This window comes from Epinephelus lanceolatus, chromosome 24, assembly GCF_041903045.1.
Source record: "Epinephelus lanceolatus isolate andai-2023 chromosome 24, ASM4190304v1, whole genome shotgun sequence".
NCBI lineage: Eukaryota > Metazoa > Chordata > Actinopteri > Perciformes > Serranidae > Epinephelus > Epinephelus lanceolatus.
This window is the reverse complement of record NC_135757.1, coordinates 14,022,705-14,036,656: the sequence shown is the minus strand read 5'-3', so window position 1 is coordinate 14,036,656 and position 13,952 is coordinate 14,022,705. Positions and strand designations below refer to the sequence as shown.

The following is a 13,952-nucleotide window of genomic DNA, read 5'->3' as shown; positions in this document are numbered from 1 at the left end:
GTGAAGTAACCCATGAGTCATTAGAATTGATTAGCACATCCAGATACAGCATATTAGACAACATGGAACGGTAAATCTCTTTGTTGGCAACTTACTCAACAAAACAAAGTAATTAATCGCATACATAACTTTATTTACTGAAAGTTATTTTAGTTTTAAACTCACTTGAATGTGCACTCACTTCAGTTTGGGGAGATTCTCAGGCCCCTTCATTAGGTATTCTACAGGAGTATGTTTATTTTCCACTTTAGGAACAGGAAATCCATGTGCAATTTCAGTGGGATTATCAGCAGAGTGCAGCTTCTCCACAAGCCCGATAACCACACTTTTCTCTCGTCAATGTGCCGGGGTGGGCTCCCGGAGAACACCCTGTGTTTCATATATGAGGTTGGTAAACAAGCATGATCGCAGTAAATAATATTGAGAGAATAGACATGAATGATTCCTGCAGGGTTATGTAAAGCCAGATTCTCTCTCGTATTGTCAAAACAGATGTAGTTTTTAAAGAGTGAACATAAGGTCACTGGTTTAAAAGAGGACCTTTGCCACTGCTTTAGGGCAACGTGTGTCCAAGACAGAGGGAAAACACGGAAGAAAAGAAAGAGAGACAGACAGAGAGGATAAACAGTATGATTTCCTGTCTACCACTTACCTTCAAACTGATTATGTCTTAATCGTTAAAGGTTTCTCACTCAATTCTCCCGGGCCTCTGCCCAGCAGGCACTGCAGTGAATTTCCTCACTTTGTGCTGGTTGCAGTGCCTTACCGTCCATCTGAGGAGCTGTCTTTGAATAAGCTTCAAAGAAAGGTACACTCAACTCCTCTTGGCAGAATGTTTTAAATCATTCACAACATTGAAAAAAGGGTGAGCAGCTTTTACTGGCAATATTTAACTCAAGAGGGACATGGTGAGCATGTAGCTCGGCCCTATACAACAGCAGGTTTTTAACACATTGAACTTAGTGTAGGAGCTGCGCTATCAAAGTGTTTCTTTGAGGGAAAAAACATGTCTGGGAAGCAGTGATGTAGACACGCTGTAAGTGATGCTGTGCACATCAATCTATAATGCACATAGAGAGGCAGAGTTAAATAAGGAAAAGGTATATTAAGCCCTGTTCGCACTGGATACACCAGGGGACCTCTAGTCATTTCTAGACTAGTAATAATTGCGGATGTCATCTGTGATGTAATCCAGTGTGAATCTGCCATGTCTTTATTTGTTAAGTAAAAATTCCACCACAAATTACACACCATAGTTATAAGTCATGTGATAATTTTAGTCCAATGCAAATCGGCATCTCACTTTTTTGGTATTTTATTTAGGTTTTGTATTTTCTCATCTGTTTTCTGCCTCTTTCCCAGTTGAGAATTATGAAGGCTGCATTGGCAATTATAAATGAAAGCATTGACAGCATTTTGGGTGCAAGATCTAATTTTGCATTGATAGCCCAACATCCATTAAGTGGTAACAAACCATTTAATTTTTGAGAGAGGGTTAGGGTTAGTTTGGCACTCCACTGACTCATTGAGCACTCCATTTTTAAGCGCTATCCATTTAGAGGTGGTGAAATCTTAATGTTTCGTGATGTAAATGTATTTCCATTTTTTAATTTCCTGTTCGCTTTACAGACAGACAGACAGCTAGCTACTTTAACATGCAAGAAAAGTGCCCATTGCCCCCCCCGTTAGTCTCCACTGTTTAGATAATGTTAGCCTTGGATACTCTGCACTGCGCACCACCTGTGTCAGGTGGGAGCTAGCTAGCAGCGCAGCTCATTCAGTGATTATTGCTGGAAACATGGTAGCCACCCTCCGGTCTCCCTTATAGGTAAGTGGCTTCATTTTGAGCTGCAGAATTCCTTTAGTATTAGTAACTGTGTTAGCACCACTAACTGTGTTGACCCCGCTAACTGTGCTAAGCCAACACTGTTAATACAGTCAGCAGTACTAAATGTGGTTCACACCAGGGCAACCAGGGGGGAGTCCAAATGGTGGGCACAGTGTTTCCACAGCAACACAATTGGGTTATGGTATTATTAGTGGTAAGCGATAAATGAGCGGCCCCTGCTAGCTAGCTCCCACCAGAATGGGTTAGTGCACAGTCCAGGACTCTAAAGAGTAGCAAAACTAACATACACCAACAAGCCTAACCGGTCAAAACATTCTCTGCCTTAGACTGAATAACTGTTAACCGTTGACATCCCTAGTTTGTGCACTAATTAAACACATATGAGATGTTTTATTTTGTAAGTTTTAGAGGTGCTGTTAGGTGTATGTTTTGAACTGGACAAAGCCAGTCTTCACTCCCATTCTTTGAGCTAAGCTAAGCTAATCCCTTCCTGGCTCCACTTCCCTTTCAGAGTCGTGTACAGACAAGACTCTGAAAGGGAACCATTAGGCTGCTTACTAAAAATCTGAACTTCATATCCTAAAAATCTGAACGTCATATTCTTTTTTGTTTTGCTGTCAACTTGTCTTAGACTGTACATGAGTAGCGACCTTCTTACTTTGCCAGTGTTTGTTTGTAGTTGTGTGTGTAGGAAGCAAAGTGTGTGAAATCTATCTCCACTGTGCCTGCTGAATCATGAAATGCCATGATATTTACCATCCTGACAAGCAGTAATTTCAAATGCTAAGTGTCCTCCTGCTCTCTGCTGCGTAAATGAAGGATGTACCAAGTGTCTGTTTCCCAGCTGACAGTGTGGGACGTCTGTGTCCATAAGCCTACTGTGACATAAGGTTAAGAGCATGTTGGGTACCTCGACACTAAAAAAAGCCAACCAACATCCACCTTCCCTCTCCCCCAAGTCACTCCTATTTTTTACGAAGGGGACTTCTAAAATAAAATCAGCTGTCACTGGACGCTGGGGCCTCACTGAGCTGTGGAGCACACTGCTGGAGCTGGTCTCCAAGCCTCACTGTCTGCCTGCCCAGGATTTGCTTTGTGTATCAGGTGAAGGCTGGGCGACTAAGCCCATTTCATTCTCTGGAGATCCAAGGTCCTTTTCTATTCTGTTGGATTCTATTGTGGTTTGACGTGCAGGGCAACCTACACAGTTACAGAAGGTAAGCAATGTATGCGGACTATCAGCATTTCTAGACTAACTTTTGTATCAACGTCAGCCCCACTGTAGCACAGCTCTTTAAAAGGATTTTCCACACAAGCACAAGTGGAAGGAGACAAATTGGAAATGGTGGATGACATTTTAGTTGATAATGAATCGGTTTGATGTGCCCAGGCTGCGCAGACATGAGTGTAAAATAAGGTGAAGTGCAGGGGGCTGTTTTGTGTTGAAACATCAGGGGCTGGAGCTCCATAAAGAATGAGACGTGATATTGCAGTATGTTTCCAGGATTCCACTAGGATTTGTGCTTTGTTATAAAACATGCATGGGCCCTTCCTGTTTCCTTCCACCAGACATAACCAGCAGCAATCTGATCTGGAATATTCTAAAAGCATAGCAAATCGGAGACAAAGTGCTTAGCCTCGCATAAGGAAGTACCCGAGGGCAATCCAGCTTCCATGTAAAGAAGTTATTTTGATAGATCTGACAGCTCAATTATTGTGCCTGTTTTGCCTTTGTCGGTAAGGAAGAAATCGCCCTCCACGGCTGACATTTCAATTAGTGTAGCTCGATTTGGCTCCCCTGTCAAACCTCGCCAGCCAAAAGCTTTGGTCAGTAAGTACTGAACAGAAAATTGGGTTGCTTAAGGCTTCTTTTGTGCGGAGAGGGCAGAGAAGGGGGTGACACCTCTGTGATTAGAGGGCGGCCTCTGCTTGACACAGATCTATGGGCCTTGATTTAGCTTTGAGCTACGAAGCCATGCTGCTTTCTCTTGCAACCTTAAATTACTCTCTTGTTCTTTTCTCACTTTCCTGGACACATTCTCCTCTGTTGTCTTATAGCCTAGCACCCCACGAAGCCCTTCACCTCCTCACTTCTAGCTAGCCGGCGGAGCAGCACCTCACCTCTGATCGCTTTCGTGGAGAGGAGGCAGTGACATGGAGGTCAATAGCCCCCGGCTTGGCTCAATATAGCCACCGAGTCATGCATACCAGCAGCAGCATGGCCTCCGCCGTTGACTTTACCCGGCCTCTCTCTCTTCCATTACCCCTCGCACGGTGCCATCATTTGTGCCGCCGCCGTGGCATTGCAGAGATAAGAAGCTAATACTCGGAGAAGAAGAAAATAATAGTGAGTGTGGAGGTAAACACGCCTCTAAGCAGTCCAATATGCTCTCTGTCAAAAGCAGAAATGACATAGGTTATAAGTGTAAGACTGTGAAAAAGTTTCCTGACATCAATACTACACAGTAAACAGAGACGTGGCCTTCATTATACTGGGGCATCGTAAGCAATGAGAAAGCTATTATTAATGCTAATTAAACATCTGTTGGTGCTAGTAGTAATTAGTTACAGCATAGAGATGGTGACTTTTAAATCTTAGAAAATATCCTCATTAGTAGTTCTTCAATTTTGCCTTTACTTTATTTTCTTCCTTTTCTTTCTCTCACACACATATCCAATCCATAAATCTCCCTGTCACAGGGGAACATGACGCTGCAGACAGAGCTGGGTTATAAAAGTCAGCCCCCCCTCCTCTCTGAGCGCTGGTTACCTCACCTCCATGCTATGGCAGCTTTGCATACGGCATTCCCCTCTCAGAAGCCAGGGATATCCAAAGCGCTGTTGTCACCGCTCCTGGGCATCAAAACCCGCATGTCTCTGCCTCTCTGACAGCTCCAGACCATGACGTGGACATTTGTCTTGGGTGATAAATGAGGGCATTATCCTTGTGCTTCTGTCATTGAGCTGGCATTAAGTTGCACTGCAGCCTCAGGTGTAGGATTTCTGACCCATATTAATAGGATGTTGCGGGTAAAACTCATGTTTATTTTCAGATGATGCTGTCCCGGGCAGCCTATTTCTGACGGGTTATTGGTTACACTAACATGCCGGATGTAGCAGAAAGCTAAAATTGGATAAGGAGAGTGTGCTCTTGTCAGTCTCATCTGTATTAACGTCACACCAGCAAATGGCACAGCAAAATTCATCCAAGCATTGTTACAAAATATGTGGTTATAGGAGTTTGGTGACATGGGAACTATCTGTAGGGCTGATAACACACGATCCACTCAGGAACATTATAGTCACTCTCAATAGCTCCCCACGATTCTCTCTGTTTTGATTTTTTTCTGCACTTGTGCCATTTACACCGCTGATATTTTATTCGCAGGTTTCTCAGGTTCATTACATTCAATAAAGAGTTATTGAAGCAAGAAAAAAGCTCTCACAAGAAGCTAATGCGTGAGCCAACTGACATTCAAAATAATTTTTAGCTTTGCCCCGTATGAGACAGTAGTTCACCCACAGAAGATGCATTTGTAGCATTAACTTCTGTGTTGCAACCAAATCTAATGGCACAGAGGTTGAGCAATGTACTGCTGTGGACGTGGCTGCCGCAAAACGTATTTTAGCCACCTAAAAATATCAGTATCAGTTTGGTGTCGGCTATACTTGGAGTATTTTCTCCACTTTACCCTCCACACTAACTGATAGAGGCAGCAATAGACCAGCAACTCCTGTGTTCTGCTTAGTAAAATTACTTTTTGTCAGCGGAGTCTGGTGGCTTTGAGATAACGGCTTCAGTTCTCCATTGGAAATTGCTGTCAGAAGGCGAGGCAAAGCAGTGAAAATATTCTCCTACAGCTTACACTTAAACTGATATTGATTTTTTAAGTGGGCCTTTTCTTAGGTGGCTAAAAACCAATCCAAGGAGGCACCATTTCATTTCATGTATCGTAAACAAACACTAGGATACGGTCTACAGGGAATGGGAATCATAAAGAATTCTGGGGTGGTGCTGCCATCTTGGAAGGATATGTGTCCGTCGCCATCTATCATCCATTCATCATCACAAGTGTATAAGCATGTGCGAAAAACAAATGCTCACATGAAGAGAAGCTCTCAACAGAGGCAAAGAAGCAAAATTGATAGGGACCTTTACAGATCTTGACAGCTTGCCACCCATTAACGTTATGGTCCCTGATGTCTATCTGGTGTTTGGAGTTCGTGCCTACACCTGTCAGCAATTCAAAAACTTTCTGTCTTTGGAGGCCCACGTTCAATTAAAAGTCAAGTGCCAACTACACAATCATCCGGGCAAAGATAAGCTAGCTAATGATATGCTAACTAAATGCTAGAAAGATTTCGGCTAGTCATGCATAACTAATCTACCAGAACCTAGCAAAATGAGACACGTAACATTAGCCTACCTTTATGTATGTCTGTATACTATATGTGCTGCTTTTGCTGGTTTGTATCTCATTCACTGAGTAGTTTCACCGCTGAACTTTTGTGTCAGTTCAGCAGTTCTTTTTGACACTTACTGTAAACAACCAGCGGACGACACTCCTAACCTTATCCTTCAAAAATCGCTGACTCACTGTTGGTGAAGACACATTGTCATTCCCTATGATGCATCACAGCTAATAGGCTCTCTTTCTTTCGTCAAGAATACTGCAGGGCAAAAGTTAACCACGACTCCCAAGGTGCATTTCGGCAAGAGGCATCCGATTACCCAGTTCAAATCCTGGGCTACTAACAGCAGGTGAAAGCGGAAGAATTTTGGTCTAATTGGCCAACAATGGCACTGTGCTTCACCCCAGCTCTGATATGTTTTTCTGTTACATTCAAAGAAACTTCCTCAATCAGCAGCTCCTCCCAGTACCCAACTCTGTTGGTTAAATGTGCAAAGAGACCAAACCAATGGGTGTTTGATTTCTTCATTTATGGATACCAGGGAAGAGGGCGATACCAAGCTAGTGTGATCATAGGTTTACTATAAGTGGACTATAAGAGAGCAGTTAAGATGAACGGTATGTACTATACCACTAAGCTCTGACTTATTAATCTAAATACCATAGCAGCAAGAGGGCCTTCACTGGATCCATATGCATTCAACTAGCAGCTGCTCCAAGGCTTTTCAATCGGTTTTGAAGTAGAGCTCACACTGACCTCTACTTTGAAATGAGGTTATACGCGTACGCATATATGTGGAGAAAATATGTAATAATCTAGTGGGAAAACACAACAAGGGGGAGGATTTCAAAATGTCACGAGGTTACAGTGTGAGCACATAATGAGAGGGAATCATTTCTATTTAGGGTCTTCTATCATCCCACGGTGTTGCTGCCCGGAGAGAGAGAACATGCCAAGAGCTAAAAGTGTGGGAGTGTGGGTGTATGCTGAGCCTTAATGGAGCCTTCTCTGTTGCCTAATGATGCTTTGTAGCACAGAAAAGTCAAATGTAAAATCCATGGTCTTCTCTAATTGGCTATCCGCCGGGATGTGCTGAGCAATATGAAGTATCGTACAGTAGTGCTGTATGATCGATGAGTATTCCACTTAGGTTTTGTGTCAACATTTGTTGCAGCTTGTTTGCCTCCGGCCACGTCTTGGTCAAAACTTCTACAGTATCTCCAGATATGCAGATATTTTTATCTGACTCAGGGTGGGATTTTAAGCCATTAAGATAAGAAAAAGGCAAAAAGTAAAACTTTAATATTTCAGACTATTTCCTCGCCATCAGTGTGATTATGTAATATCTTTCTTTGTGTTTGTGTAGCTGCAGATAGACACACGCCAGGAGCCGAGGACCAGGAGGACGAGCCGGTGTCGGTGAAAGAGCGGCTGGCGATGTATCAGGCTGCCGTGTCCAAGAAAGAAACCAGCAGTTCCTCCTCTGCTGCGGTAAGATGATACTTCCACGTGGATGTAAGGAGAGACGGCAGTGAGGATATGCAGGCAGCCGGGGAGACGGCAGACAGGCACAGACATGTTTGGATTCAATTATTACATTGACAATATGGCATTGCCGATGTTTATGACCATTTCATTCACCCCAAAATATAAATCTGCTTTCACCAAACACTGTCCTGCTTGTCGGCTACACTGAGAGAAGGGGTGCCACAGGGCTCGGGTGGGATGGCAGCATTATTTGTCAAAGTGTCAAAAGGCTCAGTACTGGATGGGATAACCAAACCTCTAGAGTGTGAATGGGAGCCAGGGGGAATCATGGACCAGACATTTCATATGGGGCTGCTGTTTCAGCACATTGAATTAGAAAATTGAAGACAGTTGTTCATAAGAGATATGTTAATTGAAAGTAGTATTAGTACTACGTTGTTGTAGTACTGGACCCCTTACAAAAAAAGTAGTGTCCTTGTCATGTTTAAGACTTTCATGAGTTGTTAGCAGTTCCACCAAAGAGACATTTCCCCTCTAAGCTCTAGCTGTGGGCTCATAGGAGTAATATTATCTAATATTTTACAAAGAAAAAAAGATTAGAGGAAAGTCCAGAAAAAGAACATCAATTTTTTCTTCTTTGCTCTCCAGCGCTGCCACTACAGGCACATCTTGAACTGTGTGTCGGGCACCAGTGCCTAAGAGGGCACCAAAACAGCCGAATATGATCATCATGAATCATAATCCTGCGTATTGCATTAACTCTCTGTGTTAAAGTGCTCTCAGATACAATGCAGTTTGAGCTTTATTTGATTTATTTTTACATTGTTGTATTAGTAGTTATACTGCAAAGGATCTGAGTACTTCTTTCACCACTAGCCTTAACACATTGTTGGTTAACTGAAAACTGTCTTCTTTCACAACACATATATCTCAAACATATGTTATGAGACCCGCAAATGCAAGAGATAGGTAGGCATTCATCAGTCTTTCATGGAAAAGCAGCTATAAATCATGCAAATAATGCTAGAGTTATAAAGTAAGTAAGTATAACATGTGTTTTATCTTACCTAATGATTATTTATGTCATAATGAGAAACTGCTTACAATGCTGCCTTTTTCTTGTTAGCACACAGGACCATCAATCACCATTTCAGAGTAGTGTAACTGCATCTGTAGCGAGAAAAAAAGTGTACTTTGCAGCAAATTTAGATGAACTCACACAGCCAGCACATCAGCAGGCCTTCACGCTTTAATTAAACACAAAAACATTTCTGAGTATCCCTGAGTCATTAGTCATTACCGAGAACAAAAAAGCCTCAGTGGCTTTGAAGAGCCTGCATGCACTTTGTGAACCCAATAATTCAACTGTGTGAGCAGTTAGTCAGCCAAGGCCACAACAGTAAGTCAGCTCAGGAGGTAAAACTCGAAAATGCTTTTCCTTGAAGAAAATGTGTGTGAATGCTGACAGCTGAAAGAGACACAGACAGACAGGCAGATGCTCCAATCAGAGACGGGCAGAAGGTGATGGAGGTCCGAATCTACTGTGTGTCTGTATCAAGTCATTGTTGAGTACAACTTGTAATGACATGAGTACTACTTCAAAAAGACACTCACAGTCAAAACCTGTGAGTTGCATCACTGAAATGTCTTGACTCTGAGCATTCCAAGACTTAACTGAGGATGTAGACATGCCATATGTATGGGTAGGTAAAAAAATGACTGAGAAACGGTTTTAAAAATCTCCACATTTGGATTTTGCTCAAAACTTTAAGGCAGAACTATTAAAAACTGTAGGTCCTATTGCTCAAATGGGCACATCATCTGAAAGTAGACAAAAATATCTACGTTTTGATGTTTAAACTGTGTATGAGGAGTAAAAGTTGTGGAGGCTACAAGAGTTTTAGTTAGAAACTTAAATCTAAAAAATCAGAGCAGCAGAAAATCATTTGTAGCTGACATCACAGGTCATGTGACACATTCAAAGCAGTGAAATACACACCCAATATAAAGTCAGATAAAGTAATGTCCAATCCATGAATCAGTCATGAGGCTACACTGTGTTGTGTTTACAGAAGGCAACCTGCCAACTTCTGGAGCAGTCACATGCTTACTGCAGACAGATTTACATCCGCATTACTGGTTAGATTTCGCTATTGTATGAACCTCTCTGAAAGCACACTCAGTAAACATTGGGTGTGTGTCAGCCATTTTAAATGAGCGCTGTTAATTTCATGTTATATCAATGCAGCTATTGTACCCTGAAGTAGTAAAATATTGATAACATGGAGCCCTGTTATAAAATGTCAGCGACCTGAACTCCTCCGCAATACCTTGTAAATTACATTGTCTCCTCATTTACATTAAAAAGGAAAGGTGACGGGTGCGCATGTTCAACATCAAGACACATACACACACCCACACACATCGCAACAAGCTTCTCATATAGTGTATACTGCAGTGTGTCATAAGGCTCAAGAGGCTGTGTTTTACAGTAATTTAAAACAGTGGTGATAAAAAATAACAAATAGATTAAAAAACTTCAGATAAAGACGTGTCTTCTACGCAGCACGACTTGATTTTACGAGTGCTGATTTTCAGTGAGTGCATTAGCTGTTCGCTGGTCACAGGTCTGCATAGTAACAAGCCACTCGAGGCCGGGCTTTACAGCCATTTCAGAGCAGATGAGAGGCATTGTTAACATAACACAGAGTGCTTTTCTAGCTGCACCAACATCACAGTGAAGCACCGCCTCAAGAGGCTTGTTGCTTTTTATTAAAGTCCGTGGCACATAATTATCCTTAAAATAACAACCATCACACAAGTTCAGTAAATCGTCTTTATTCCTTTATCAATAGCTTATTGATACCAATAGATAAGCTAGCACCAGCCTCCTGTGGTGGATACTGACAGCTGAATGTGGATGTTTGTGTGTGTGTGGAGGGGGGCACTGGAGTCCTGTTTTTCTGCTGTACCTTTGCAGCTGCTGTCTGCATGTCCACACACAAGTGACAAGGTGTTTAAAGATAGCAGGACCTTTGATGGACACCATTCAGTCTGCCCAGTCCATCATGCAGCAGACCTGTCACCAGCAACTATCTGTGCACGACTAATACGCACAGCAATACTGGTTCGATTCCCTGTTGTTTGAGCCTGCCTGAATGCACGCACAGAGGATATTAAATCTATAACCAACCCATTCTCATTCCCAGGTCGTCAAATACTGTCTCTATGTCACGCCCCTTGTCTCTTATAGTGACGCACAGGGCATCCTTAATGACTACATGGACTTTGTTGCTCTTTATACCACGTCAGCGGTGACCAACTGCGGCTGGGTTTACATTGGACTTAGTTGAAAGCCGATTGCATCTTAAAAAAACACAGGGCTCTTTGGTGTGGCTATCACATGCTGAGGGGCGTGACAAAGTAGCAGCGCTGGACGCCCTGGGAATGAGAATGGGTTGCTATGACAGCCATTTAAAATGAGAGATGTTGGTTTCATGTTGTATCAATGCAGCTATTGTAGCCTGAAGTAGTAAAATATTGATAACATGCTGCCATGCCATAAAATGTCACTGACCTGAACCCCTCTGCAATAACTTGCAAATTGCATTGTACCCCTCATTTGCATTAAAAAGGAAAGGTGACGGGTGTGTTGAATATCAAGACACACACACAACACACACACATATACGCATAGCAGCAAGCTTCTCATATATATTGCAGTTTTCCAGAAGCTATATATGCAGAGGCCTACATATAAATGTTTTATTAGGAAAGTAATTGACAATCCCAAAAGGAGATTATTGTATCAAATAGTCAGAGTGCATTCTTGCCCAGATCTCGTAGTGTGAGGTCTGCATCCTCCATACTGATGACTTCTCTCCTCCTCCTCTCTGCGAGGAAACCAGGCTTTTATACTTTCCAGTTTTAAGGAATAATTCCTTCTGTCGCTCAATTAAAAAAAAAAGTATTGAAAAGCCTTTTTGTTCCATTAAAGTGACTAATCTGAAAGACTGGATTTTCTATTGATGTTTCACTCCCTGTTGCAGGACAGATATGGGAAAAGTAAATCCATTAAAATTGGGCGCCTGCCATCTTTGCTATTTCTGAAATTTCTGCCAGAAATAAACACAAAAAAAGAACTTTAATTTAGGTTTTATTTCTTTTCAACTAGTCCCATCCCAAAAAAGTGACTTTGTCCTGTTTGACTTGTATCTTGTCTCTCAGTGTTATTAAAGGTACATTACAGTATAATGCCCTCTGCTTTTTACACCTCCTGGAGGATTGTAAAGGAACCATCTCACTCCATTGTTAATGTCTTACAAGTACACCATTCACCCCACTTTTCAAAGAACACCAACACTGCTAATGCTGTAAAAAGCATTAGCATAATGCCTTTGCATTCACTTTGATATCAGCATAAGTGAATGTATAACATATTCAGAATCAATGAGGGCAGAGACTGATTCACCTCGGTCTAATCTCTTCCTCTCAATCTCATATCAACTGCATGTGTACAGTGTGTTTACAGCGATTGATTCCCAGGTGTGTTTCATGTTATCTGTTTTCTGCTGATAGGTGATGGATGAGTCGGAGGCTTGTTCGCTGCCTGGCGGCCTGGCAAGTGTGAAGAGACAGTTTGAGAACCAGGAGTTTGCCTCTTCGTCCTCTCAGTCCAGCGTCACCCAGTATCATTTCGAGCAGAGATCTGTCCAGGTGAGGATGGACTACCGTTACAACGCTGAGAATATTTATGATGGCTTTACAGAAGCTCACAGACAACAATTAAAAAGAGTGAGAGGCTTGAAAGTGTGAACACGTCTCAGTTGTGCTGTGTTACAGTGATGGCAGATCATGTGGTCTCTTGCACTCTCTAATCCAGCACAGCAACACCAACAATATACTGTGTAAGAGTGGTAGAGGCAGAGAACTTTTACTCTTGCACAAAATATATAAATCAAGCACTTTCAATGACTCATGTCTATTCATTTCTATTTTCTAGGTCTTTCAGGGTCTTTTTTTTTTTTTTTTAGCTCAGATTCACTAAGAACTTTACCTGGAAACCCTGAGATATCTAACATTCAAGGTGGCGATATACCAGTCACCAAAACAAAAAGTTGTCCTTTTTTTACATTTCTGCAAACCATAAACACTTTACATCTGCACATTTTCATACATATCATCAACATTTCTAAAGTGACGTAGTTTATGAGCTGACTTTGTCTTCTGGAGGTGGAAGAGATGGTAAACCAACAAACAACAAAACCAGTTGTGATTTAGCAAGACATAGCTGTGTTTCCAGCATCTTTTTAGCCACCAAACATGAGTGTTTCGCTGTGATCAGTCATTTTTTTCCAGCTGCTTTTTTGGCACAAAAAATATTGTTTTTTACTGAGCCATTGCTGCTTTTCCTGTGGCATGAAAAGCGGTTGTTTTTTCGATGAGATATTGCCTCTCGTCCTCGTCATAACCAAGTGGATTTTGTACCTAAACCTAACCATACGTCAACCACAGCAATGTTGAAATGTTAAGTTACACTAGCTACATAATAATGTACAAATATAATGCTTCTTGGGTTTGCAGAAATGTTCAGTGCCAACATTTGCTCTGGTGATTGTGTTGATTGTGGTGCAGATTTTTCAAAACTCTGGTTACTTTGTGTGTGGATATGTAAAATGGAGCATTTGGGAAATTATGTCATCATGTCCTCAATTCATTTGTGCTCATTTATGCTTTGTGTAATGAGCACTGCTAAGTCTAATGACTACTTTACATCCTAACTTAGTATTGCTGCATCACTTCATGGATGAATGAAGGTGCCTGCTGCGCCTGATGTAATTATTTTCCACCTCAGTGTCTGCAGGTTGGATCATTCTGTTTTTGGTATTTGACATGTCTTTGGTGTAGCTTTTACTGCCACCTACTGGCTGGGCAAGCATTTCAAGTCAGTTTTGCTTTCTGGTGTGGATGTTGATTTATTTTCAAACATAGGTCGTGTGGACAGATTTTCTTTTAAAAACAGGGTAAAAAATTTTTCAAACATATCCACAAACATGGCGACAGGGCCTTAAAGTCAAGAGGACAGAGTACTGCTGTCCTCTGTGTTCACCAGCTCAGCATAAAGTGGAAAACATATGAATGCCACTGAGTGATTTACATTCTGCTGTAGCTCTTTATTGGAAAAACTTGGCTGCTATGGCTG

At 41.9% G+C, this 13,952-nt stretch overlaps 1 protein-coding gene across 4 annotated transcripts in view; it reads left to right on the top strand.

Moving 5' to 3' along the window:
- Positions 1–13,952, top strand: part of xirp2a (xin actin binding repeat containing 2a) — a 64,756-nt gene that overhangs the window by 37,134 nt on the left and 13,670 nt on the right. For 3 of the 4 annotated variants that reach the window (XM_033615453.2, XM_033615455.2, XM_078165536.1), the window contains 2 exons: positions 7,629–7,753; positions 12,329–12,466. In XM_033615453.2, the coding sequence (XP_033471344.1) occupies positions 7,629–7,753; positions 12,329–12,466 (263 nt within the window). Of the gene's footprint in view, positions 1–2,872; positions 3,067–7,628; positions 7,754–12,328; positions 12,467–13,952 lie in introns of those variants that run through there. The other variant, XM_033615456.2, reaches the window with a different exon arrangement.